This window comes from Muntiacus reevesi, chromosome 2 (genome assembly GCF_963930625.1).
Source record: "Muntiacus reevesi chromosome 2, mMunRee1.1, whole genome shotgun sequence".
NCBI classification, from domain to species: domain Eukaryota; kingdom Metazoa; phylum Chordata; class Mammalia; order Artiodactyla; family Cervidae; genus Muntiacus; species Muntiacus reevesi.
Genome location: NC_089250.1, coordinates 51,601,405 through 51,625,071, shown reverse-complemented (window position 1 = coordinate 51,625,071; position 23,667 = coordinate 51,601,405). Strand labels below are relative to the sequence as shown.

Sequence of the window (23,667 nt, the reverse complement as noted above, 5' to 3'; positions counted from 1 at the left end):
TGTTCAGACTACAAGTAGCCCTGGGTCTGTTCCTACCAGTGGGCTAGGAAGGCCTGAGAAGTGTTCTCAGGGGAGAGCTTGCTAATCTGAGCCCCAACTCTGCCCTAGATCTCTTACAGTGACTGGAGGTAATAACTTTAAAAGTAAATCCTCTCTTCTTTCTATAAACAGAGAAACTAAGGATTAGAGATGAACTTGAAGGTAAGTTGATGAAGGTTAATCAGCTTGTAAGGGAAGTAGGGTTGTCCTCCTGTTTTCTTTACAATTTTTCATAGCTTAAGGGATGTGGTCCCGGATTTGTCTTGATTCAAGGTCTCAATCCTTTTAAGAGGGGTAACGTGTACTCTTCTCCCCTGAAGATGAACTAGATCTGACCTTAGTAAGAATGGGTAGGATTTGTGGTGGGGGTGGGGTCAGCTAGTGCGTTTTGTTTGGAGCTTTTGCCTGATCTTAAGATTCTGCAGGCCCATCTCCAGAGAACTCCTTGGCCTACTTCAGATCAGTTTGATAGCGGATTGAGAACATGCTCAATGTTACCTGGGGTTCTTTTTCAAAATAGGCTTCTACTTTTATGCCCATCTCTGCCCCATCTGTCTTGAAAAGGCCACCCTCTCTCCACACTGAATATATTTGTTTTGAAAAGACTTTCCAGGAGATTCTTCCAGTTTCTCTGTATTCTACAAGCTCTTCAGTTCACTCTTAGACTATCTTCTCTGTGGACTTCATCTTACACCACGCCTTGAGATGTAGCAGTTTGCTTTGCCAAAGGATCCCCTTCGCCCTCAGCTCATCTATGTCAGTCTTGAACCTTCAACCTGGGTTGGAAGTCTTGGCTTTGTCTCCCTACATGTACTGTTTTGTCCTCACTTGTAGACTTTGTCAACTCCACAGTAAACAGTGGCAGCCTCGTATGGGCTTTGGGGTTTAGATTTGCTTTTAGACATGGCTTGTCTAAGCTGACTGCATGAAACAGAGGACAAGTCGTTTCAAACCTGTGGGGAGCAGTCCTTTATTCCTAGGGTGAGGGTTCCTCTGTCATAGGGTCGCTGTGCAGCCTGGGAATGTCCACAAGTGCTCCAGATGAGTCGCTGCTTCAATAAATTCAGGCTACGGTGTGAACCTTCCAGTGTCATCCCCTTCAAGATTCACAAAGTTCCTGTACCAGTTTCCCAAACTTGACCGTGGAACACTTTCTGTTTCCTGTGTTGTCTGCAGCGCCAAGTTGACAGAAACAGTGATATCTTCTTCCTCCCTTTGTGACTAAAAGTGAGACCTAAAAGAAATGAAATATTTTGCTTTTAGGCCACATACTTAATATATCCCTTTCAGTTATTTGAAGTCTTAAATATATGAGCCTCTGCTATGGGTCAGTTAATGTTCTGGGCCCAGGGAAAGAACATTAAAGGCAGTGTATGTTGCCTCTGCTTATAGGCTGATGCTCAGAGTGTTAATTTAACAAGCAGTTAATAAGCTTGTTTTTTACTGTCAGTATTGAAGTGGAGAACAATAAGTATCCAGATTACCCCAAATTAACTTTCCCTGACTTCAGCTTCCAAAATTTAGCAGTCCTGATATACCCCGGGGCAGATTCCTTCAGTTTGCAGATAATCTGGTTCAGCTTTGTCTGTAAACAGAATGTTCTTTGTGGTCACCTCTTGACCAGTCTCCTGTAATTTAGAATAAATAACAGACTAAAAAGTGTTAATCTGCCTTAAAGTCTCAATGAACCAAACCCACAAACTTACTGAGGTCCTATAGTGGTATTTGCAGAGAAGAAAAAAAGCACAACTCTTAGCCCCAAGGGAACTTAATTTGAAAAGTTTGAGAAGCTGTAGAAAACTCAAATGCTAATCAGGGTCACAGGAGGAAAAGGCAGGTTGGCTCATTAACAACAGCTCTGTACTGTGTTGTGCAGATTAGCAAGAATGAGAACCTGGAGTTAGCAGGGAAGGTGGGCTTTAAAAGAAGGGAACCTGATAACACACGGATAGGTAGAGAGAAAGTGCATTTTATTTCATAATTCGGCCAAATAGAGAATGGTTCGTCCCTGTCCCGAAGCCCCACTTCAGTGTCAACTCTACCCGAAGACGTTTCTATAGTTGTAAAAAGTTATGTATGAATAAACCAGTGTCAGAGAAGGGGTAGAGGACTTCTTAGAATAGTTCTTCATCTTGTCAAACTTTGGTAGACTTCTGTGTTTTATGTCCTTCCTTGCTCTCTGAACATAGACCAAAAGGTCCTACGCAGAGCATTATATAGAGACCAGAAGTTTGACAACCATCTTAGATGTCTCATCTGGTCTTCTGTTTCACAGGGGAGGAAATTGATGCCCGGAAAAGGGACAGGACTTGCCCCAAGTGAGTTAGTGGTAGTATTCAAACCAGCCTGTCGGGCTTTTTTTTTAAAACAAAAAAAACAAAAAAAAACCAAATTAACAGTCTCATAAATTACTTGGTTGATGGGTTGGTGGCTTTGTTTAACTTTTAAGAACTTTTCATTAAAAAGGAGTTTACAGTTTGCATTTTATCCCCTTGTTTTCATTGCCAAAGCACCCTGTCTTTTGCACCTAAAACTAAATTCAGGGTTACTGCCACTTAAAAGATGTCAGGCAAGCCTGAGCTCACTGTCAAGCTCAGAAATTCTGATGCTCTGTCTAAGGTACACACTGATCCTTCTAAGAAATAGCAACAAAAAGGACCAAAAAGAAAATCCAGGACAAACCCTCAAGGTTCATAAAACTGAAGTTAGAAGTTTGGAAAAGCTAGGAATCTAGCTCATCCCAGCTTGGTAAAACTTGTTCTGTTTGACTGATTATTTGATGTTTATTGTACTCAAGATACCTTGAGGGTCTTCAGGTGGGTGGGAATCTTGGCCCCTGGGAGGTAGTCTTGTCTGCACACTGATGCCTAGTGGTGACTGTAAGCCACATGTTGTTCTAGAAGAAGCTATGCAAAGTTTCTTCCAGGAGGCCTACAGAAGACTTCCCCATAAGATCTTATCCTTAAGGGTGAAAGGTCACAAGTGGTGGGTTTCTTGGAAAATAGGAGAGGTTCCCTCTGGGAGCAGAGAGGCCTGAGGAAGCAGGGGAAGGAGGTGGACCTCAGTAAGCTGAGGGGCAGCCCTTGTGGGGAGGGCCCAGGATCTTAGTAGATGTGCTGTCGGCCTGCAGACTCCTCTCAGCCGCTGAGAACCCAGGGAAACCTTGGGTTCAGAGCTGGGTTTTCCCCTTCCAGGCCCGTAGAAAGCAACTCTGAATTCTCTACTGCAACTTTGGGGCCTCAGTGTAGAGAACCACTCAGGTGGAGGCAGAGAGCTGACTGGTAGTCTTTGGCTACCCTGACACAGATAAAAAGGTGGCATTAGGGGCCCTGGAAATAAATGGGATACAGTAGAACATTGATTTTGTCAGAAGTTGTTAGTCCCAGTTTCACCCTGTTCAACAAAATGCTAAACCTCACTGATTGCTGTGTGCCCTGAGCTGTTCTGGAGGCTTTATATTGATTAACTGATTTAGTCCTCATAACTACCTTTTGAAGTGTATACTATAATTATCCCTATTTTACGGGTAGAACAGTTGAGGCACTGAGGTTAGTGAAATTGCCTGATACAAAGCAGCTAAGCAGATAGCCAAGTCAGGCTCAAAGCCCTGGCGTTCTGGATCGAGTCTCCTTTCCTTCACAAAGCTGTGCTGCACTTTGAGATGGGTGGCTTATGTCTGAGCTCTCCTATTTCTCTTGGTGGTTAAATGGGCGTAATGATACTTTACTCAAAAACTAATGATTGCTATATATTTTAGATTCTGTATTAACCAGTCCTTGTGGCACTGCTGACTTCTGCTGGTGCCTCCCCTATGCTTCAACTGCCAGGGACCCTCTGCTTCCTTTCTGTTCTCTTGATTGTCTTGGGACAGCCACACAGACTTATTATTTCTCTTGCTATCGGCAGACTTCTTTCCTTCTGTGTGCAGTGGGGGTTTTGGATACCAGCCCCAGGAGATAGAAGCAGCCCTTACTTGAGAGCTTTGATTAATTGGGATCGTGTTGGGTGGGGCTTTTTATGGCATAAATAAACTGTCAGGGAGAGCTTAGGGTCCCAATAGAAAGAACATCAGTTTATTTTCAACTTGAACTTGGCTTTCAGTGGTATTTAACCAGTGGCCCTCCTTTCAGACTCACAAATTCTGGATGCTTACTTGTCTTAATCTACATATTCTGCAGGCCCTATACTAGAACATTTTGTTATTTCTCTGTTTTACGCCTTTTCAGCTAACAGCTCTCATCTTGATTCGTTTCACCCAGTTATTGATCACCTACTCCGTGTGTGAGGTACATCGCAGAAGCCCTGAGGCTTGGCCTTGTTCCACTGTGGTGCCTAGTCTAAGGGAGGAGATAGACAGGCACAGCACAGCTGGTGATTGCAGCCTGTGAGAGGCGCTCTAGGGGACAGCTGGCAGGACTGTGGACTAAATTGAGATGGGGGAAGGATGAGCTATAAAAGGGCCAATCAGAAGTCGGCCTGGGAAGGCCCATTGCACATGGAGAGAGAAACAACCAGGACTGCCCTGGGTTACTGGCATGTCTGCCTGGCCAGTGGGATCTGCATGTTTAACAAGATCCTTGGAATGTTCCAAGTCCTAATAACGAACCTTAGATTTTCATGGTTCATCCTCTCATTTAATCCTCTCCACTTTAGGTTAGAGTTTCTGTTACCTAGTTTTACACACAAGAAAATCAGGATCCGTCAAGTTGAGTAACTTATAGTGTTGTAGCGTTACTTGAGTAACTTGTCGTACCAGTAGTAACTTGTAGCGGTGTAGGGTCAGGGTCTAGGTTTATATGCAGATGTTCTTTCCAGTTCTTGACCTGCTGGTTTATGACCATCCTGCTTTATGACACATCAACATGATTAATGTCGGATAGTTACCTGCTCTGGTGTCCAGGCACCGTGCAAGATGCTTTGAGTGTCACAATTAAGCCTTATACCAGCCTATGGGGGTACGTGTCTCTCCCCAGTTTATGAGAAATGAACCATTCATGGGATCTTTTTTAGAAGTTGGCCTACGGTGACATAGCCATGAAAGTGTTGGAGTGGGTGATCTTGACCCCAGGAGGGCCACTGGGCCAGAGAATTCAACATTGGCCTCTCGGCCTCTGTTGGACACTGTATCTTGCTCTGGCAGCCACTTGGAGGGGGTCTGTTCTCTAGTGCACAGTGACATTTGATGAATGAAGTACATTGAATTGAGCACAGCCTGTGGTGTTGACACTGGACCCAGCCTCTTTATAGTGACACAGCTCAAGGTCATTGAGACCGGAACCAGTGCTCGGTCTATGAGCTCATCTGGGGAGAACGCGCTGGGTGGTCCTCACCTTCGGCATCTTGGGACTGATCTTCTGAGCCACTTCTTCAGTTAAAAGTTATATATTAAATTTTTTATTTAATCCAAAATAGGGATGGCTATGGTCATAACAAATTTTCAAACCTCAATTCTGGCTTCCTTTATAATATTTTTTGGACATAACTTAAAAATTGTGTACCTTATTTCCTATTTCACATTAACTATGCTTATGATGTGTTACATGGCTTTTCTCTTTTGGCTAGGTAAATTTTGTTGAAGTAAAGCATGACCCTCTAAGCGTTCAACTAAGTTGGATATGTCATTACTAATCGTTACCTACTCGTGGGCAGCCGTTCTGCCTCCTCACTTTTACTGTGCTGTGTGGAGATAGCTCTGCATGTTTGAGTGCTTGGTTGCTTTTTTGATGCTGGTAGATTTTTGTTTTGTCTTTTTGGTTCTCTTCTCTTAGAATAAATTCCTGGAATGGGATTTTTATGTCACACTGAGCATTTTGAAGACTTGTGATAAATATTGCTGAATTATCTCAGCATACTTATCAAAATCATAATTAATCCTTTATGAAAAATGCATCAGCATGTTGTGTGATTGGCCTTGATGAATATTAAACTCCTTGGGGGCATACGTAAGAGTACTTAAGGAGCTGCGGCCAAGTGGGAAATGGAACATCCAGGTGTTAACTTCTGCTGCTGGCAGCAAGAGGCGGCAGGAAAGCATCATGGTTAGAAACCCAGGCTATGGAGACTCTGAGGTCTGCCTCTGTGAGACTGTAGCCTCCGTGTCCTCACTTGTGAAAGGGTCCTGTGAGTAGATGTGAGTTTGGAGTGAGGAGAGGATTGGCTTCTTCCTTCCTATCACATGTGACAGACAAATGATACATTGCTAAGTTCTGTTGATTCTAAATCTCCAAGACCTTTTCCCATCCCCTTCTTGCCTCCTCCCTTGCTCTCGTTTCTTCTGATGGGTCTCTTGGCCCCTAGTCTGTCTTCCATTTCTAACTCCTGCCTCCAGAGGGAACCTGGTCCTCAGTTGTGTTCTTCCACATGTTGACATCTCGGAAATCAGCACTTAGTGGCGAGCCACAGTGTTGTCAGCTTGGATATCTCACCTAAGTGGTATGGCCTACTTAACATTAGTGACGTCTTAATTTCAGTAAGCAGCTTATGTTTCTAAAATACTTCAAGAACTGTTAGTCACTTGCCGTTTCTTAGAGTTCACATTCTTTGTCTACCAGACGCCATTTCTTTTGACCTGACTCCAGACCATCTCCAGCCTCATTTCTTCCCGTCTCCTACCACATCTCTTCTGTGATTACCCCCAGATTACGTGAGTCCCTCGGTGCAAGTATGCAGCCCCCTGGGCTGTGTGCACTCATTCCCTTCACCCTGGGAGACACAATGCGTGAGCCACTTACTCTCAACCTGTCTTATTTCTTATCCTGACCACCTTTCCCTGCTCCTCAGGTAGAACTGCCTCCTATCCTTTATTCACATAGCTGCCGTCATTCTGTTTCTAGGGACTAGACGCCTTCATAAGGGCAGAAACTGCTACTTATCACATCTCTGGTGTCTGACAAGCAGTGTGTGCTCTAGTATGCCCATGTACTTATACTAGAGCATAGCAGATGCAAATAAATTATTATATACAGGGTGGATAAACAAGTCCCTACTGTATAGAACAGGGAATTATATTCAGTATCCTGTGATAAACTATAATGGAAAGGAATATTAAAAGAATGTGTATAACTGAGTCACTTTGCTATATAGCAGAGATTGGCACACATTGTAAATCAACTATATTTCAATTTTTAAAAAGTCTAATTTCTGGAGGATGCTTGGAGACAGGCTTATACAATTCTGGGTATTTTGTATCCCTTTCCAGGAAGTGCCTGCCTTTCCATAGCTCATATTGATTTATCCTTTTGCCGAGTCTGCTGGCCTCAAGTTTCCCAATAGAGCCCATTTTGTTGGACGACTTCAGTACTACTTATGCCTATGAGTGATGAGATGCGAGACACCTGCTTGATTTTTTTCTTTTTTTAGTTATATCCCCTGTGAACTCTGGCACAGGTTATGTTCTGAAGTACAAAGTTTATCTTGTGGTCTTCTGGCTTCTGGGCTTGGAGAAGGTAATGAAATGCCCGTGAAAGTGGCCTGCTCTAGGTAGAATATGAGTTTTAGCTGTTACAGCCTGGGAAATGTGATGTAATCACCCACTTCATTCTCTGGTTTCTGTTTCATCTTTGCCTGACATGTGAGGTGAATTCTCTGGCCTCCAGCACTTGGGAGTACTGAAATCAGTGACTTGCTGGGCCTTGGCTGAGGTCTGCTGGGAATGATGGTGTAGGAGATGGCAAGGATGTGATTCCCCCAAAGCACCTTACACTCTGCTGACTGTGACTTAACTCAGGAATATGTGGTGTGTCCTTCTCATCTAATGGATGAGAAGATGGAGGCTGAGCGGTTCAGGGACTCACCCCACGTTCTAGCTAACCTCCCATCATACTCGGTCTCAAAGTCACCCAGTAAACCAGGGAGCAGAGTTGGGGTCTAAACCTGGACCTGACTTCCGGCCCTCTATTACTCTTCTGCTGCTGGCTTCCTGACAGAAATGCACCCAGTGCGTCCTCTGCCCTCCCTCCATCTTGCTGTGATGTGAGGTCTCTGAAAAGAGGTTCAGGGAGGCAATCTGCCTTGAAGGAACGGACCAGAATTCTGACATGCCTCTCCTATTTTTTGTGGGCATCTGTGATTCCTGCATGAAAACACATGCTGCAGCTTCTCATAAAATAAGCCCAAGGCCCTTGCCTGTGCAGAGAAGTGCTTTTTGTCCCTGGGACAAGTTGCTGTGTCCCCCCACTTTCCATTCCGTCATGCTCACTGATGATGAGTCTGCTTCCTGTCCAGCACTGTCATCTTAACAGACAGCCCCCTCCTTAGGTGTCTCCTGACCTTAGCTATTCTCCAGAACAAGTCCCTCAGTCTTGGGTGTTTCTACCCACCCACCCACCCACTCACTGACTGAGGGCACTTTTTCACCTTTTTTTTTTTCTTTCCCTGGATTCTCATAACCTGAACTTAACAGTTATGTAGTCATTTTTGCAGAGTTGTTTTCTTTTTACTTCAGTTGCCATAGTTACCAACTTTGTATATAAAATAATCATCCCCACCCTCTGTTACCCCACCAGAAGTCTCACTGTTTTCTGATGTGGCCTTTGCTGAAGGAATCTGATGGCTTTTTAATAGTTTCCTTTCTGGCTGTACCATCAGCAAACATTTCGTGGTCTCCTTTTTATGGATCTTTACTCTGGAGTCTAGATTGATATGGGCTCAGATCATAGCTTTATTTTGCAGTCTTTTTAGATAGAGCCTCAACCCGCTAGAGCTGATGACCTAGAAAGAGGATTAGGAGATGGGAAACAACTGTTTTTCTTTTTTTTTTTTTTTTTTAAAAATCCATCTGCCCTAAACTGGTTCTACCTGTATTGTGAGCAATATAAACAAATTATATAATTACAGGGGCGATGCGGTCTGTCAGATGATGGTCAAAAATCTAAAGCTTTTGCTTTGTCCATCTAGTCATCGTCTTGCATCAACCTAGAACTCCCAAACCACTGGGTTTTTGTAGACTGCGTGCCTTGGTGATTTGGGGGCTTAGTGGAGTCTCATCTGAATCACCTGTTCTCCTTGTAATAAAGTAAATGGTAAAAGGAACCTTATGGCAGAGACTTGTTGACGGGGTGCAGCCTTCAATTTTGGTAGAATGAAGACACCGTGTGAGGGGTCAGAGGACTTATCATGAAAGAGCCATGTGACCACCCATGGCAGGCCCAGCCTCCTCATCAGGAGAATGAGACACCTGCCTACTTAGGCCCCAAGCTGTTTGGGCGCTTGCAGTCATCAGATAGCTTCTTGCTAAGGTTTCAGTAAACTGTTCTTGCTTTATAAAGGATATTAGGATTTGTTTGGGTGCCAGTCACCAGCTTTCCTGGAGTTTCTGTGCTTCAAAAGGAAGACTTTCTGGAGAAGGCAGAGCTAGAATTTCAAGCACACAACTTGATTATATCTTATATCCACTTCAGACTTCCTATTTACACCTCTCTGGTCCTTTTGTTCCTGGGCTTCATTATCTATCCCATCTCAGCCTAGAGTTCCCTTCTGGCTGTTCCCTGCTGATTTACTGCCTGTCTCTCAGGGTCACTCAAGTCCTGCTCCTTTAGACTTGTTTAGATCTGGTGACTCCTGCCCACTCTTCACTGTTCATAAAATTTGACCTTGATGCCGATGCACAACGTAGGATGCTTGCTGTTTTAAAGACCTGTTCTCTTCTTCAAACTAAACTTCATAGAGATGGGCCTATCACATATCTTAGCTGGTGCTTGGCGTGTGGGGGACTACCAGAAACACACTGAGTGAAAGATGTCTGAAATAAAATGGTAGTGCCATTCTAGATACATCGATGACAAGAGTCCTGTACAAAGCAGGGAGGGATGGAGGGAAGGTCTTTGGCCTTGGTGGGGTGACAGACATTTGACAGTCTTCCCACGTGTTTTCACTTGTCGCAGCAGCAGCCCTGGGAGGTATGCTGCCTATTTGGACATAGTATAATGAAACACACTGGCTCTGCAGTCATAGATTTAAGTCTGTGAACTCTTAAGCCTCCATGAGCCTTGGGTTCATTTCATTAGATGGGGCTGTTTTTTCCTCCTATGGTGCTGGTAAGTTTTAAATGAATGTCAGGTGCCTGTATTGGTACTCTGTCTCACACATGGCCATTGACAGGCAAAGAAGCAGAAGTGGAAACTGGGCAGGGCGAACTCCTCCTGGCTAATGAGCAGTAAGCCAGGGTTCCCTTCTCATGTTATCCCTTGACTCCCCTGTGTGAGTAGAGTCGGGTCTTCTTGCATAGTTAGCTCCGTGCCAGTTTTGCTGGTCCTCTTAGATCGGAGCAGTTGTCAGCACTGTGATTCCTGCTCTCATGTGCCACATCTCTGTAGTCTGTAAGTGGTGTGACTGCGCCCATCTCACTCAGGCTCTTTCTGGTCTTCCCTTGATTTAGGAGAAAGGATCCTGGGTTATGCTGAGGAACCCTGCTATCTCTGGTTTGTCATGGAGTTCTGTGAAGGTGGAGACCTGAATCAGTATGTCCTATCCCGGAGGCCGGACCCAGCCACCAACAAGAGCTTCATGCTGCAGCTCACAAGCGCCATTGCCTTCCTGCACAAAAACCACATCGTGCACAGGGACCTAAAGCCAGACAACATCCTCATCACAGAGCGGTCTGGCACCCCCATCCTCAAGGTGGCAGACTTTGGACTAAGCAAGGTCTGTGCTGGTCTGGCCCCCCGAGGTAAAGAGGGCAATCCAGACAACAAAAATGTGAATGTGAATAAGTACTGGCTGTCCTCAGCCTGTGGCTCAGACTTCTACATGGCCCCTGAAGTCTGGGAGGGACACTACACAGCCAAGGCTGACATCTTTGCCCTGGGTATTATCATCTGGGCAATGATAGAAAGAATCACTTTCATTGACTCTGAGACCAAGAAGGAGCTCCTGGGGACCTATATCAAACAGGGGACTGAGATCGTCCCTGTTGGTGAGGCGCTGCTAGAAAACCCAAAGATGGAGTTGCACATCCCCCAGAAACGCAGGACTTCCATGTCTGAGGGGATCAAGCAGCTCTTGAAAGATATGTTAGCTGCTAACCCACAGGACCGGCCTGATGCCTTTGAACTTGAAACCAGAATGGACCAGGTCACATGTGCTGCTTAAAATTCAGGGCAAAGCATCTTGGGTGTTTTTCAACTAGGTGAGTGTACCTCTTTCTGCTCTGCATGTGCTCCTCCTGGACTGCTGGATTCCTCAGACTTGGCCCCGGAGGATGGGAGGGGAGATGGGGAATGGAGTTGGGGAGATATGCAGGGTGGAAGAGAAATAAAGTGCTTGTTACCACAGATTCCTCCCAAGTCTCGATGAGGAGGCATGGGATTATTTGAGTACGAATTAGAAAGTCTAGAGAAGTTTTGGGTGGACACTGCATTTGAACTGAGTCTCTTTTAAGATTTTTAGAAACACTTTTTCTCAATAAATGCTTACTGTAGAAAATGTGCAAAAGTACAGACAATTTTTTTCAGAATAAACACTGTCCCCAATTTGTATCCTTCCTGTATACACATCCAGTTCTGTGCAGTTTAGATCATGCTGTTTTAGGTTTAGTTTCCTGTTCTTCCATTCCGTTCTAACCTGAACATTTCCCCATGTCATACCTTGAAAGCATCAGTTCAGTTCAGTCAGTCGTGTCCGACTCTTTGCAACCCCATGGACTGCAGCACACCAGGCTGCCCTATCCATCACCAAATCCCGGAGCTTGCTCAAACTCATGTCCATCTAATCGGTTATGCCATCCAACCATCTCATCCTCTTCTCCTGCCATCAGTCTTTCCCAGTGTCAGGGTCTTTTCCAGTGAGTCAGTTCTTCATATCAGGTGGCCAAAAGTATTGGAGCTTTCAGCTTCAGTCCTTCCAATGAATATTCAGGACTGATATCCTTTAGGATTGACTGGTTTGATATCCTTGCAATCTAAGGGACTCTCAAGAGTCTTCTTCAATACCACAGTTCAAAAGCATCAATCCTTCAGCACTCAGCTTTCTTTTAGTCCAGCTCTCACATCCATACATGACTACTGGAAGGTAATTGATATTCCATTATAGGTGCCATAATGTAATTATTCTCCCACTTCATAGAGCAAATGGTTTCTCCATTTTAGATACTAGAGACAGTGGGTTAGTGAATTCTTATAGAGAAATCTTTGCTTATTTAACAGATTGGTGGCAGACTTTAATTTGTCAAGTACTGTGTTAGGCTTTGGAAAAATGGTAAGCAAAATCAGAAACATGTGCCATCCTTGGGACTTCTGCAGCTTAGTCAAGGAGAGAATCATTAAATCATTATTTGTCATAGTTGCTTTACAATGTAAGGAAATTGACCTTCCAGAGAATGGTGCCCAGAGACAAGAGTAGGGAACTGGAAACAGAGAGGAGCATTCGGGTAAAAGGCCTAGTCTCTGCAAGGGAGCTGAAGCCAGAGGCAGCATAGCAGTTTGGGGTAGTGAAAGATGAAGACGGGTAGTAGTTGAGGAGGACAGCGACCTGCAAGACCATGAATGGAGCTGAGATAAAAGTGTACGAAAGTGTACACCAGGAACACGGTGGTAGTGCAGCTGGACCGGAGTCTGCGATGTGAGCAAAGGAAAAAAGGTTAGAAATAAGATGAAATATGGGACCCTGGAATCTGACCTTGACTTAGTAGGCATTTGGGAGCCATCTGTAAGCTGGAGCAAAACAGTGCATTAAGAACTTCAGCATGTGCATGCTGATTTGAACTGGAGTTTAGAGGACCAGTTGGACCAGTTGTTTGATTCATACTAGTAAGAAGATGTTGAACCTAAATGGATAGCACTGAGGGTAGAGAAATGCCCTGGATCTTTGGGGCACAATTAGCAAGGCAGCTGGCCATTGTGGAAATAATGAGATACTGGGAGATTGATACACTTGCTGGCTACTGTATTGGTCAGATTTGATTTATTTTCCTTAAAGGGAAAAGAAAAGGACATTGATCACCTTGAATGCTAGGTATTTTCACATGTACCATTTTGTTTCATCTTTGCAGCCCTGCAAAAGGTTAAGTCATTTAACCCAAGATCCTACTAATTTAAGGATAGGGGCCTCCTTGGTGTCTCAGCGGTACAGAGCCCACCTGCCAATGCAGGAGATGCAGGTTTGAACCCTGGGTCGGGAAGATCCCCTTGGAGAAGGAAATGGCAACCCACTCCAGTATTCCTGCCTGGGAAAGCCCATGGACAGAAGAGCCTGATGGGTTACAGTCCGTGGGGGGTTGCAAAAAGTGTCAGACACTACTTAGCGACTAAACAGCAACAGCAATATCTTACTCATGCCCCCTCCTCCCCAGCCTGTTTTTTCTTAGTATCAAGATGGCAAGCTGAAAATAAGCTAGTCTTAGATTTTGCTGAAACCCTGAGAGGAGCTGATAGGTAGAAGCCAATCCCTGTGGTCATGAGCAAGGAGCCTCAGCACCTGGGACACAGAACTAACTCTCCCTTACCTGGGTGGGTTCTTAGTCCCTTCTTTCCCTTTGTCATCCTTACATTTCTGGTTGGAATTGGTTAATGCTGAGTCAGTGAACTCAAATGAGTCACTCCAGGTTTAATTCTTCCATCCCACAAGCATTTATTATTTTCCAAGTGCCAGGCCACTCTGTCCTACTACCCAGGAGGAGAACAGCATTCTTAAAGCTAGGTTTGGGGTAGTACGATGTTCAAGCCTAAAAAGCGTTGGCTGGACAGTATTTTAATTGTATTTCATGCTGGCAGTTCCCATCTCATCTTTTCCACTTTTCAAAAACCTCTTAGAATTCAAGTTTGCCCTGGGGTACGAAGAACATCATCATTGGAAGAGGGACCTGGTTTTGGGTTAGGGTTATGGGGTTGTCCTAACTAGTTGAAATTGTGGCTCCCATTTAGACACCCACCCTTGAGATCTGTGCTGTGTTGCAGAGCAGAGTTAAAGCTAAATAAGAGTATTGTTTCAGGTAGGAGAAATAAGTGAACTTGAGAAAAGATGGGGAACATAGTTATGGCCAAATGTCCCAGACTCTGACAGCTAATGAGGGCAGTGGTTGGTCGGTGGTGCCTGACCTGCTCTGTTCTAGCTGAACACTTAGAACTTGAGCCGGGTCCAGGGCCCAAGTCTTTGTGACCAGGAGCTGAACCTTGTTGTGCCAAAGGTTCAAATCACTTGTGGTATAAATGAGTATCTGGCTGGTTAGAGAATCAGAGACTTGGGCTGGGAAGATCTGTGGAGTCCAAACTCCCCTTTCTGCCAATCAAGCTTTATATATAGATGGAGAAACTAGTTCCATATATTCATTCATATTTATTAAGAAACTGTTTGCCAGGGACTATTTCAAGACACAAAAGATACATTAGTGAACAAAACCAACAAATTCTTGCAACTGTAGAATTTATATTTCCTGGAGAGATGAACAAACATAACTGTTAGCTATGGGTTGGCAGGGCAGGGTGGGGGTGGAGGTGGTGTAGACTAGGATAAGGAAAATTAGAATGCAGAGAGGTGAGGGATGGGGGTGTACTTCCAAGTAGAAGAGATTGGGGTGGGTCTCCTTAAAGACTTTTGATCAAAGGTTAGAAGGAGTTGAGGGAGTGAGGCACTGGGATTTCTGGAGGAAGAAAATCTCAGAGGCAATAACCATTATAACAGCTTGAAGGCTAGACAGAGTGAACAGGGAGGTGAGTATAGGAAAAGAAGCTAGAGAGGTAATTAGGAGTCAACTGAGAGTTCTTGGACTGCAAGGAGATCAAACCAGTCAATCCTAAAGAAATCAACCATGAATATTCACTGGAAGGATTGATGCTGAAGCTTCAATTCTTTGGCCACCTGATGCAAAGAGCCGAGTCATTAGAAAAGACCTTGATGCTGGGAAAGATTGAAGGCAAGAAGAGAAGTGGACAACAGAGGATGAAATGGTTGGATGGCATCACTGACTCAATGGATATGAGTTTGAGCAAGCTCCAGGACAGGGAAGCCTGGTTTGTTGCTATCTGTGGGGTCACAAAGACTCAGACTGAGCAACTGAACAACAGAAGAGGCCTTTTATCTTCAGTAAGATGAAAAGTCATTGATGTGTTTTCAGCTGTGTGATATCTGATCTTTTGAAAGGATCACTGTAACTACTGTGCTAAAAGTAAACTGGAGGGGGCAAGTGAGGGGATATGATGGGAGGTTACTCTGATAACCCAGGTGAGAGATAAAGATGGCTTTGAACAGTGGAGCAGGGAAGATAATGATTGGATTTGGGGTGAATTTTGAAGTCAACCGATAGGATTTCATGCTAGATTGAACAAAAGATGTGAGAGAAAGGAATTAAGGATGACTTCAATTTCTTGGCTTTGTAAACCATTGGAAGGATAGAGAGGATCAAATGAGATGGGGAAGAACAGGTTTGACTGGAGGAATTTAGGTCTTGGTCATCTGAATGTTTGGAATGCCTGTTCAGAAACCAAGTACAGAAGTTGAGTAGGCAGGTGGAGGAGTCTGAAGTTCAGGGGAGAGAATGGTCTAGAGGTACAAATGTGGAGATGGTCAAGGATGTTTTAAATGTTTCTTTCAAATGAATAATTTAGCTACATGCTATCATACATAATTTATGAAAACTTTCCAAAAACATATTTAGTGAGTTGTTCAGTTGCTAAATTCTGTCCAACTTTGGTGACCCCGTGGACTGTAGCCCACCAGGCTCCTCTGTTCATGGGATTTTCCAGGCGAGAATACTGGAGTGGGTTGCCATTTCTTTCTTCAGAGGATCTTCCCAACCCAGGGATCGAACCCGCATCTCCTGCATTGCAGGCGGATTCTTTATCGTTGAGCCACTGGAGAAAGCCCATGTTTAGTCAGTAGGGTGGCATTATTTTCTATTTTTGCAAATCAACATCTGTTTTGATAGTCAGCTGAATTCTCATTTGCTTCCACTGTGTACCCTGGTGCTACATCACTCATCACGTAACTTCTGGAAAACTTCACCATACACTTATAGGAGAATGAAAGAGAAAAAGACAGATAACTGAAAAGTTTTGTCTTCGTGTATTGCCAAGCAGCAGACCACATTTTGGTGCCTCTTCCTGTTACCATGATGGGGAGCTGAGAAGTAGGAGGGATCTAGAAGGAATTATTCAAAGTCCCAAATGAATGGGCAGAACTTGTGTGACCTGATTGCTGGCCAGCTTTCTTACCAAACCGGTGGTCATGGATCACATTCTAGCTGCATAAAGGAAACCCAGTTGTCCCCAGTATCAGCATGATGAAAGAATGCCTCAGCCATCTAGGACTGTAGATTTCAGAGTAATGTTTAAATTGGGGCTAAATGGTTTTAGTTTTTTGCAAACCTTGAATGGAAATGCACTTTGGGTTGGAAACACGGGATTCCTCTTAGAGGGGTGTTGCCTCGTGGACTGTCTAGAATTGAGTCCCATTGGTGCTTTTTAGGCTGTGTGACCTCAGGCAAGTCATTTTACCTGTCTGGGTTTTATTGTCTGTGAAATCATACTTATCTGAGTGAGGCTGTTGGGGGAATTGCAAGAGTCTGTGAAGGTGCCTTGTATAAACTGTCTAAATGGAATACTAAACGGTAGAGTTTTAGATACACACTTGGGCTTGAGGTGGAAGCCTTGTCTCTGAAGACAGTGGTCTTTAGTTGCCTTGCTTCTGAGGATTACCAAATAAATAGCTTTCTTTTTTGAAGCAAAGCTATAGTCAAGGCAACTCTGTCCAATAGCTTGTTCCAGAAAAATACATCTATTTTTTTATTTTTATTTTTTTAAAGGTTGTTCAATGATGGGTCCTACTACTCCCTTATTTGTCACTTTTTGAAGATATTTAATAATTCCTAATGGTCTCTACCAGTCAGCCAAAAGCCTTACCCAAAGCAGGAAGCCAGCCAAAATAATGTCCCAGGTGCTACCGCCCACATGTTGCCAGGGAGCGTGTTGAGGGATAAGGGACTCTGCATTCACGGCCAAGTTTGCTGTCTGATACACAGACCTCAGTTACTAGGGCCTTTTGAAGCCAGAGCCTTGAATGATGTAATGTGGAGTGGGCAGTTCAGGCCTGAAGAAGGAACTCAGATGTTGGTAGATCTGAGGGGGTCATAGAAAATGTTCTTTGTACCATATGCTATCTTGGTAGCTGCTCCACATCAGAAAGAAATTGAGCCTAATTTCTTGAAGTAATGTGTGCGCATGCTAAGTCTTTTCAGTCATGTCCTACTCTTTGTAACCCCATGGACTATAGTCCGCCAGGCTCCTCTGTCCATGGGATTCTCCAGGCGAGAATACTGGAATGGATTGCCCGTTTCCTCCTCCAGGGTATCTTCCCCACCCGGGGATTGAACCTGGGTCTCTGACATCTCGGGCATTGGCAGGTGGGTTCTTTACCACTAGTGCCACCTGAGAAGAGTAATGTTGAAATAATAAATGATGTATTATTCACTGGCCTGAAGTCCTCTAAGATGTGGCTCTGGGCTACCATACCGGCTATCCGGTTGGCCGCTTGACCTGGGCTTCAGGTTTCGTTTCTGTTTTATGAATTGGAGGTTTTTTAACACGGCGCTCTAGTTGAGCCCCTTAGCTGGAGATTCAAAAGCTTTTTCTGCTCATCTCACAGGCAGCAGCACGTGCTTACACTGAAGCTGTAGAAACCCATTCAGATTATTTGCTTCCTCTTGGCTGTAATTAAACCCAAATTGTGTCACCTTATAGGTATCAAGTTCATCAAAAATAAGACTAAATACTTTAAAATGGGGGGGGGTGGTATTTAACATGGTTTATTTTAAATAACAGAGTCTTCAAAACAGAGTCCTAGGGTAGGAGTGGGGCTGTAAACTTTTAAAAGCTTTTAAGTGCGTGGTTGAGAACCCAAGACTAGATTAGTGTCCACACTGCACCTGAGAGCAACTTCCCGACCCAGCCATCAGAACTAACCCAGGAATTGCCAGGCCTTTCTCTCACAGGACTGCCCTCGCTGTGGGAAGAGGCAGGAGGAGACCGTGGACGAGACTTAGCTTCTGGGAGTGTGGGACCTCCACTCAGAGCATCGCTTCCTGAGTCTAGAAGGCTCAGGCTCTGATGGAGGGTAACAGTACCAAAGATGATGATAATTAATGACCATCCCTGGGCTGGGTGTTTTATGACCATTATTTCATTTACTTCTTTTCAAGTAACTTCCTGAAGCCCACAGAGCTTGTAAAGGTCAAAGCCTAGATTTGAAGTGAAGTGAAGTCACTCAGTCGTGTCCAACTCTTTGCGACCCCATGGACTGTAGCCTACCAGGATCCTCAGTCTGTGGGATTTTCCAGGCAAGAATACTAGAGTGGGCTGCCATTTCCTTCTCCGCCTAGATTTGCACCTAGGTCTAAATCCATAGCTTTAGCCAATGTGTATTGCCTCATGGAATTGTGTATAAATCTCAAATGTTTTCAAAATTCAACAAACTGAGCCTCATGTAGATTGCACTTCTGCCTTCCCAGCACCACACATCCGGAGATGAGTAACCTGGTCCTGAGGTGCCTGGCACTTAGTCAGTTTCCAGTTGGGAGGTGGTTTCTTCTACTCTGAGAAAGTTTGGAGTGTGCTGGTAAACAACTGGGCAGCCCAGAGGACAGTGAGCAAAGAAGGTTTCTCCAAGTCAGTGCAACCACTGAAGAGACCAAGGTCAGAAGTTTGATTCTCATACCCCAGAGGCTCATCCCTTTTAGTGTCTGGGAGAATCTTGAACAGCCCAGAGAGAAGATGGGAGGAATAGAAAGAGGAAAGTGCCAACCTCATCCTGAAGTAAATGATTGAAAGAGAAAGTGAAGTCGCTCAGTCATGTCTGACTCTTTGTGACCCCATGGACTGTAGCCTACCACGCTCCTCCGTCCATGGGATTCTGCAGGCAAGAATACTGGAGTGGGTTGCCATTTCCTTCTCCAGGGGATCTTCCCGACCCAGGGATCGAACCTGGGTCTCTTGCATTGTAGGCAGACACGTTATCATCTGAGCCCCCGGGAAGTTGAAGTAGATGATTAGGTCCTTGGAAAGAATGGAAGCTTTAGTTAAAGTAGAGAAATGGAGGCAAGGAAGGGTATTTAGACAGTGACTGTTAATCTTAGATCCAAGCAGAACTAGAACTGCTGAGCTTCTGCATCCCTGTCTATCAGTGGAGGCCCCAGCCTTGTTCTGCCCTGTCTCACCAGACTTTGCAGAGCTGTGAGGGCAGAGGGGTGTTGGGTTTGCTTCTTTTCCCCAGGAACGCAAAGCTCGGTGTTCACTGAAGACGTAGCTCCAGGTACCGCCAGTATGCAGTGTGCAGGCTGTCCCTTGCTTCTGGGTCTCCCTACTGGTGTTTCCTGGGAGTTTCAGTTGGGGCAGACCGGTAGTAGTAAGGCCAGGCCGCTCCCTGGGCGCCAGCTTTTGCCCCCGCTGTTGCCCTCTCTGTCTGTTGCTCCTGCTGTATCAGCATGAGGAAGCTGAGCTGTCTGTTACATAACGGGATTGGATGCCCCCAAGGATAATCTGTCCCTGGAAGCTCTGCAAGACATCAAAGCATCCATGAGGGGACAGGCCTGCCCCAGGGCTGTTGTTGCTCACATTCTCCTCCTCCCTGGCATCCTTGGCTCTTCCTAGGCTAGGCAGCATCTCTTTGGGCAAATCAAAATAGCTCTTATAATCCTCCAGCTGTGAGCCAAGCTCCTGATGGTTGAGGTCCTTTCAACTCCCATTTCCTCTTATCCCAGGGACACAGATACTCCCCTAGCAATAGCAGCTTCTGGTTATAAAACCTGTTTTTCAGGGACCTTCTGACTTGTGCAGGGCAGAGGCCCTATCCTTTTATCTCCAGCCCTGAATTAAGCACTTTATGTACAGTATCTCATTTATCACATCATCTGGGAAACTCTTCTGTTCTCTGCCATCATTGTGCAGATGAGGAAGCTGAGAATTCACTACAGTTCTGAGAGTCAGGATTTGAAACCTGACTGGAAATTCCACTGTTCGATCCTGCCTCCTAGAGCCTCTTTAAAAGCAGCTTTAGTGCGTTTATATTTTGAGGCAGATGCTGGGTCCCCCTCCTGTTAGCGCCACGCGAGAGGCCCCCCAGGTATTAGTGTCAGTGCTGCCCGTGGGCATCTTTCATGGTCTGACAGTCTTGGCACAGCGCTCTGCAGCAGGGCCACCTTCTCCTTCAGGTGAGATCACCTGCGTGTTGATTTCCTCTTACGTCACACTGACACAGCCTCACACATGGGCAGGCGAGGCAAGACTGGGATGGTGAGGCGCCCATATAACCAGGGGCCAGGCAACGGTAGGCAGAAGCCACACGAGCAGACAGAGGTTAAAACTGGAAAGCAGGGGACCCAAAGCGCGCCCCAGGTGGGGGCAGCAGGAAAGCAGTGGCACCACGGGGGTGCTGACGGGGCAGTCTACACACCAGGACAAGGCAAGGCTCTGATCCCCGGGGCCCGTTCTAAGTGAGCTTAGCCAAAGGTTGATGAGGATCTAAAGCTAAGTGGCAGGGGTTGCTGGGTTTCTCCCTGACCCATCTTCCAGCTCATTTACTGACCAGAGCAGAGGGCTTCCATGATTTCGTCCCTGTTGTTGATACAGCTGTCTGCAGCCCTGTGTTGAGTGATTCTGAGGCCAGGTCAGATTGGTGAGCAAGAGCCCTCTTATGGCAGACACTTGCCTAGCACTGGTCTTGATAGCGCAAACCCCAGTGTTTTCCTCTAAGACTCCCAAGTTAGCCACGGACTTGAGAACACTTAATTGTAGTAGGCATGGCTGGGGAGAAATAGAGGAAGCCTGCAGAGAGTGGAGGGAAAGCTTGCTGGAGAAGGCGGTGCTTTGGGCTGGTTCTTGAAGGTAGGTTTAGGGGCGCTTTGTAAGCCAGGTGGTAAGTGAGGTGATCACATCTCAGGGTTTGTCTGAAACTCGCCCTGGCATACGGTGGCCTTGTTGAGTATAGGAACTTGGTTGGTGAGGGGAGAGAGGACTGTTGTGGTGAAATCCCCACCTGGAGGGGCATTCGAGACCAGGGCCTGGAGAGAATGCCCAAGGTTTGTCTTGATAAATTAGGGCAGTAGCATATAAGCTCTCAGCCCCTCTTTTCATTTCCACTAGTGAGTCTTCTGTGATTTTACAAAATCAAAGGAAATGGAGACCTCCTCCAGCATTTCTAGGATTCAGAGGCATGGCAGGCCTTAAAACTGCCAGCTGAGTTTAAAATAAATCAATACCATAAAATACTGCAATGAATTTCCTAACTTTAAAGGAATTTCGCTTTCAGTTAGAGGTGCCAGGGGAAAGCTATAACTCAGCCTGCCTTGTACACAGGTCAGAATTCTGTATTTTGTTTCTTTGTAAAAGAAAGTGATGTCTGGGGACTCAGGAGGAATGGATTAGAGCCACCCAGGCACACCTTAGGGCATAATGAGGAAGATGAAAATGCTTCTGTTTTCCCAGACTGTACACAGGAGCCAGATGTGGGGCCTGGGCAGGTAATCTTATGAATGGTAGATAACCTTGACTTTTCGTCATTCTGAAGAACTGGGCCTGGAGAAGTAGTGGAAAACAGGCAGGGTATATGGTATATCATGTTGGATTTGGGTATTAACCTTCTGTTCCAATGGAAGAGTCACAGATGATGTGAGCCAGTTGACTCATTCTGTGTTTACTTCCATTGATTTGCAAAAAGGAAGCTCTTAAATATCGTGTACAGCACCCTTTTATGTTTTTCCTTTCTCCTTTTTTCAGACATGTCTAAGACATGTCCTCCCGGAGAGTTCCAGTCTAGGGCAGAGCTAAGGCATGGGCAGAAAGAGGGGAGGGCTGTCAGATCTTGGCAGAATGCTTGGCCTTTCCAGCCCAGCCCAGCCTTGTACCAGACGTAAGGAGAGCTGGAAGTCACAACCAAAGACTCATTTGTTGTTAGTAACCAGATTGCAGACTTGGATGTGATGAATGTTTGGATGGAATCGTCGGTTTGCATAGGACAGCAGAAATGAGTGTGAATATACCACACCCAAGACCAAACAACAGGGTGACTTTTACCTTCCCCCCGCAAAAAAAAAAAAAAATTGCTTGGGAGTTTAGGCCAGTTGCCTAACCTGAAATCCAGATGTCACCACTGACGCGATCCAGAGGTCATCCTCCCTCCCCCCACCCTGAGCATCTCGGGGCTTGGGCACCTACCAGGTGTATCACAGAGAGCCCTCGGAAGCACGTCACTCCAGCCCAGTGTTTTGGAAGTCCTATAGCAGGAAGACAGCAGTCCCCAGAACTCCAGTTTCCCACCTACTCTTAGAATTTTATTGAGATGAGATGAAATGCCGTTACAGTAGCAACAGCATAGGCAGACTCAGGTGTGTCTTCAGAATCTGCAGCCTCATTCTGCACGGCCCGGGTAGAGTTCAGTGGAAGGAACTGAGAGTGTTGGGGGTAAGAAGTTTTCTACTTAACAGATCCAGAATCTATCCTGTGACACCTTGCTGCTCCTCCCTGCCCGCCCGCCTGCCCGCTGCTGCCGTGGCCCTCCAGGAAGCTTGGATGAAGGCCTGAGAACTAGGAGGGGCCGCTGGGTTCTAATCCGGGCTCCATGTAATATACTTACTAGCGTGGGGCTTAGGACAGGTCACACACAGGGGGTCCTGGATGCCTCATCCGGAAAACTAGTAGCATGAAAGGACCCCTCAGCCCAGCCCTCTTCCCCTCCTGCCTCAGCTCCACGTCGGGTGTGGTCCTAGGAGGGGGACTCCAGAGTCTTGCATAGTTTCTTCCTTGTGTGTGTGTCTTGAGACTGAGGTGAGGCCCTGTGGCCTTCTGTCAGCTGGGGGGAAGAAAGTAACAACTTCTCAGGCTTCCCAGACCCTGGGAAAATGGGCTTCTAACACCTTAGTAACAGTGAGCGAGAGTCCTTCAGGGCAGGGGAATAACAGATCCTGTGAGGCCACTGGTGGGACAGAAGGTCGATCTTAGAAGAGGAAGGGGAAGCTGAGAGCCAGCAGGCACAGGAAAGGGAGAAGTGATGGGATTGGAGATGGGCTTCTGTCTCTTGAGTGGTATCTTAAACACAGCTTCGAACCAGACTCGGAAATGTCACTTACTTGTTCCACAGGCATGTATTAAGCACCTGCTGTGTGCCTGGCATGGGCCATGGAGATGAAAATTAGATATCTGAGTCTGGGAGTCCTCACTTAAAAAGCGAGGTTGCCAGCACTTGCCCATAGGTTTTTCAGGAGGAGTAAATTGAAAAGTTCATGTAAAACTAGCCTAGGGGTGCTGGGCATACAGTAGGTACTCCACAGCTGTTGAGTCCTGCTGTTCTCTCATACCAGCTCTTGGCATGCATAATAGAGTAACAGAGAAGTATCTCAGAATGTATGCAGATTCTTGTCCCCCTCTCTACCCCCCACCAAAAAAAACACTGAAAATGAAACAGCTTCTTGGGCTCAAGGTGACCTCCATAGACCCAGGGCCGCCTTCACAGCCTTTATTTGATGGCTGAGTCTTTCTGTATTGTGTTCTTCCTCTTTGTAATCAGCTTCTGATTAGTTGACTGATGGGTATAGCTCTTCTGGGTCTTTATTTGCATTTTCACTCTGCTGTAATTATGTCTGAAGAACATAGCATTTTGTTTTTGTATTTACTTTTGCTTTTTAGAGCTGAAAACTTGTCCAGTGTCCTGTCC

The 23,667-nt window shown here is 45.6% G+C and overlaps 1 protein-coding gene across 2 annotated transcripts in view; it reads left to right on the top strand.

Moving 5' to 3' along the window:
• Positions 1–23,667, top strand: part of STK35 (serine/threonine kinase 35) — a 42,806-nt gene that overhangs the window by 2,500 nt on the left and 16,639 nt on the right. For both annotated transcript variants that reach the window (XR_010661462.1, XM_065921569.1), the window contains exon 3: positions 10,415–11,164. Coding sequence is in view for 1 of the 2 variants with exons in the window: in XM_065921569.1 (XP_065777641.1) it covers positions 10,415–11,127 (713 nt within the window). In the remaining variant the exon portion in view is untranslated. The remainder of the gene's footprint in view (positions 1–10,414; positions 11,165–23,667) is intronic.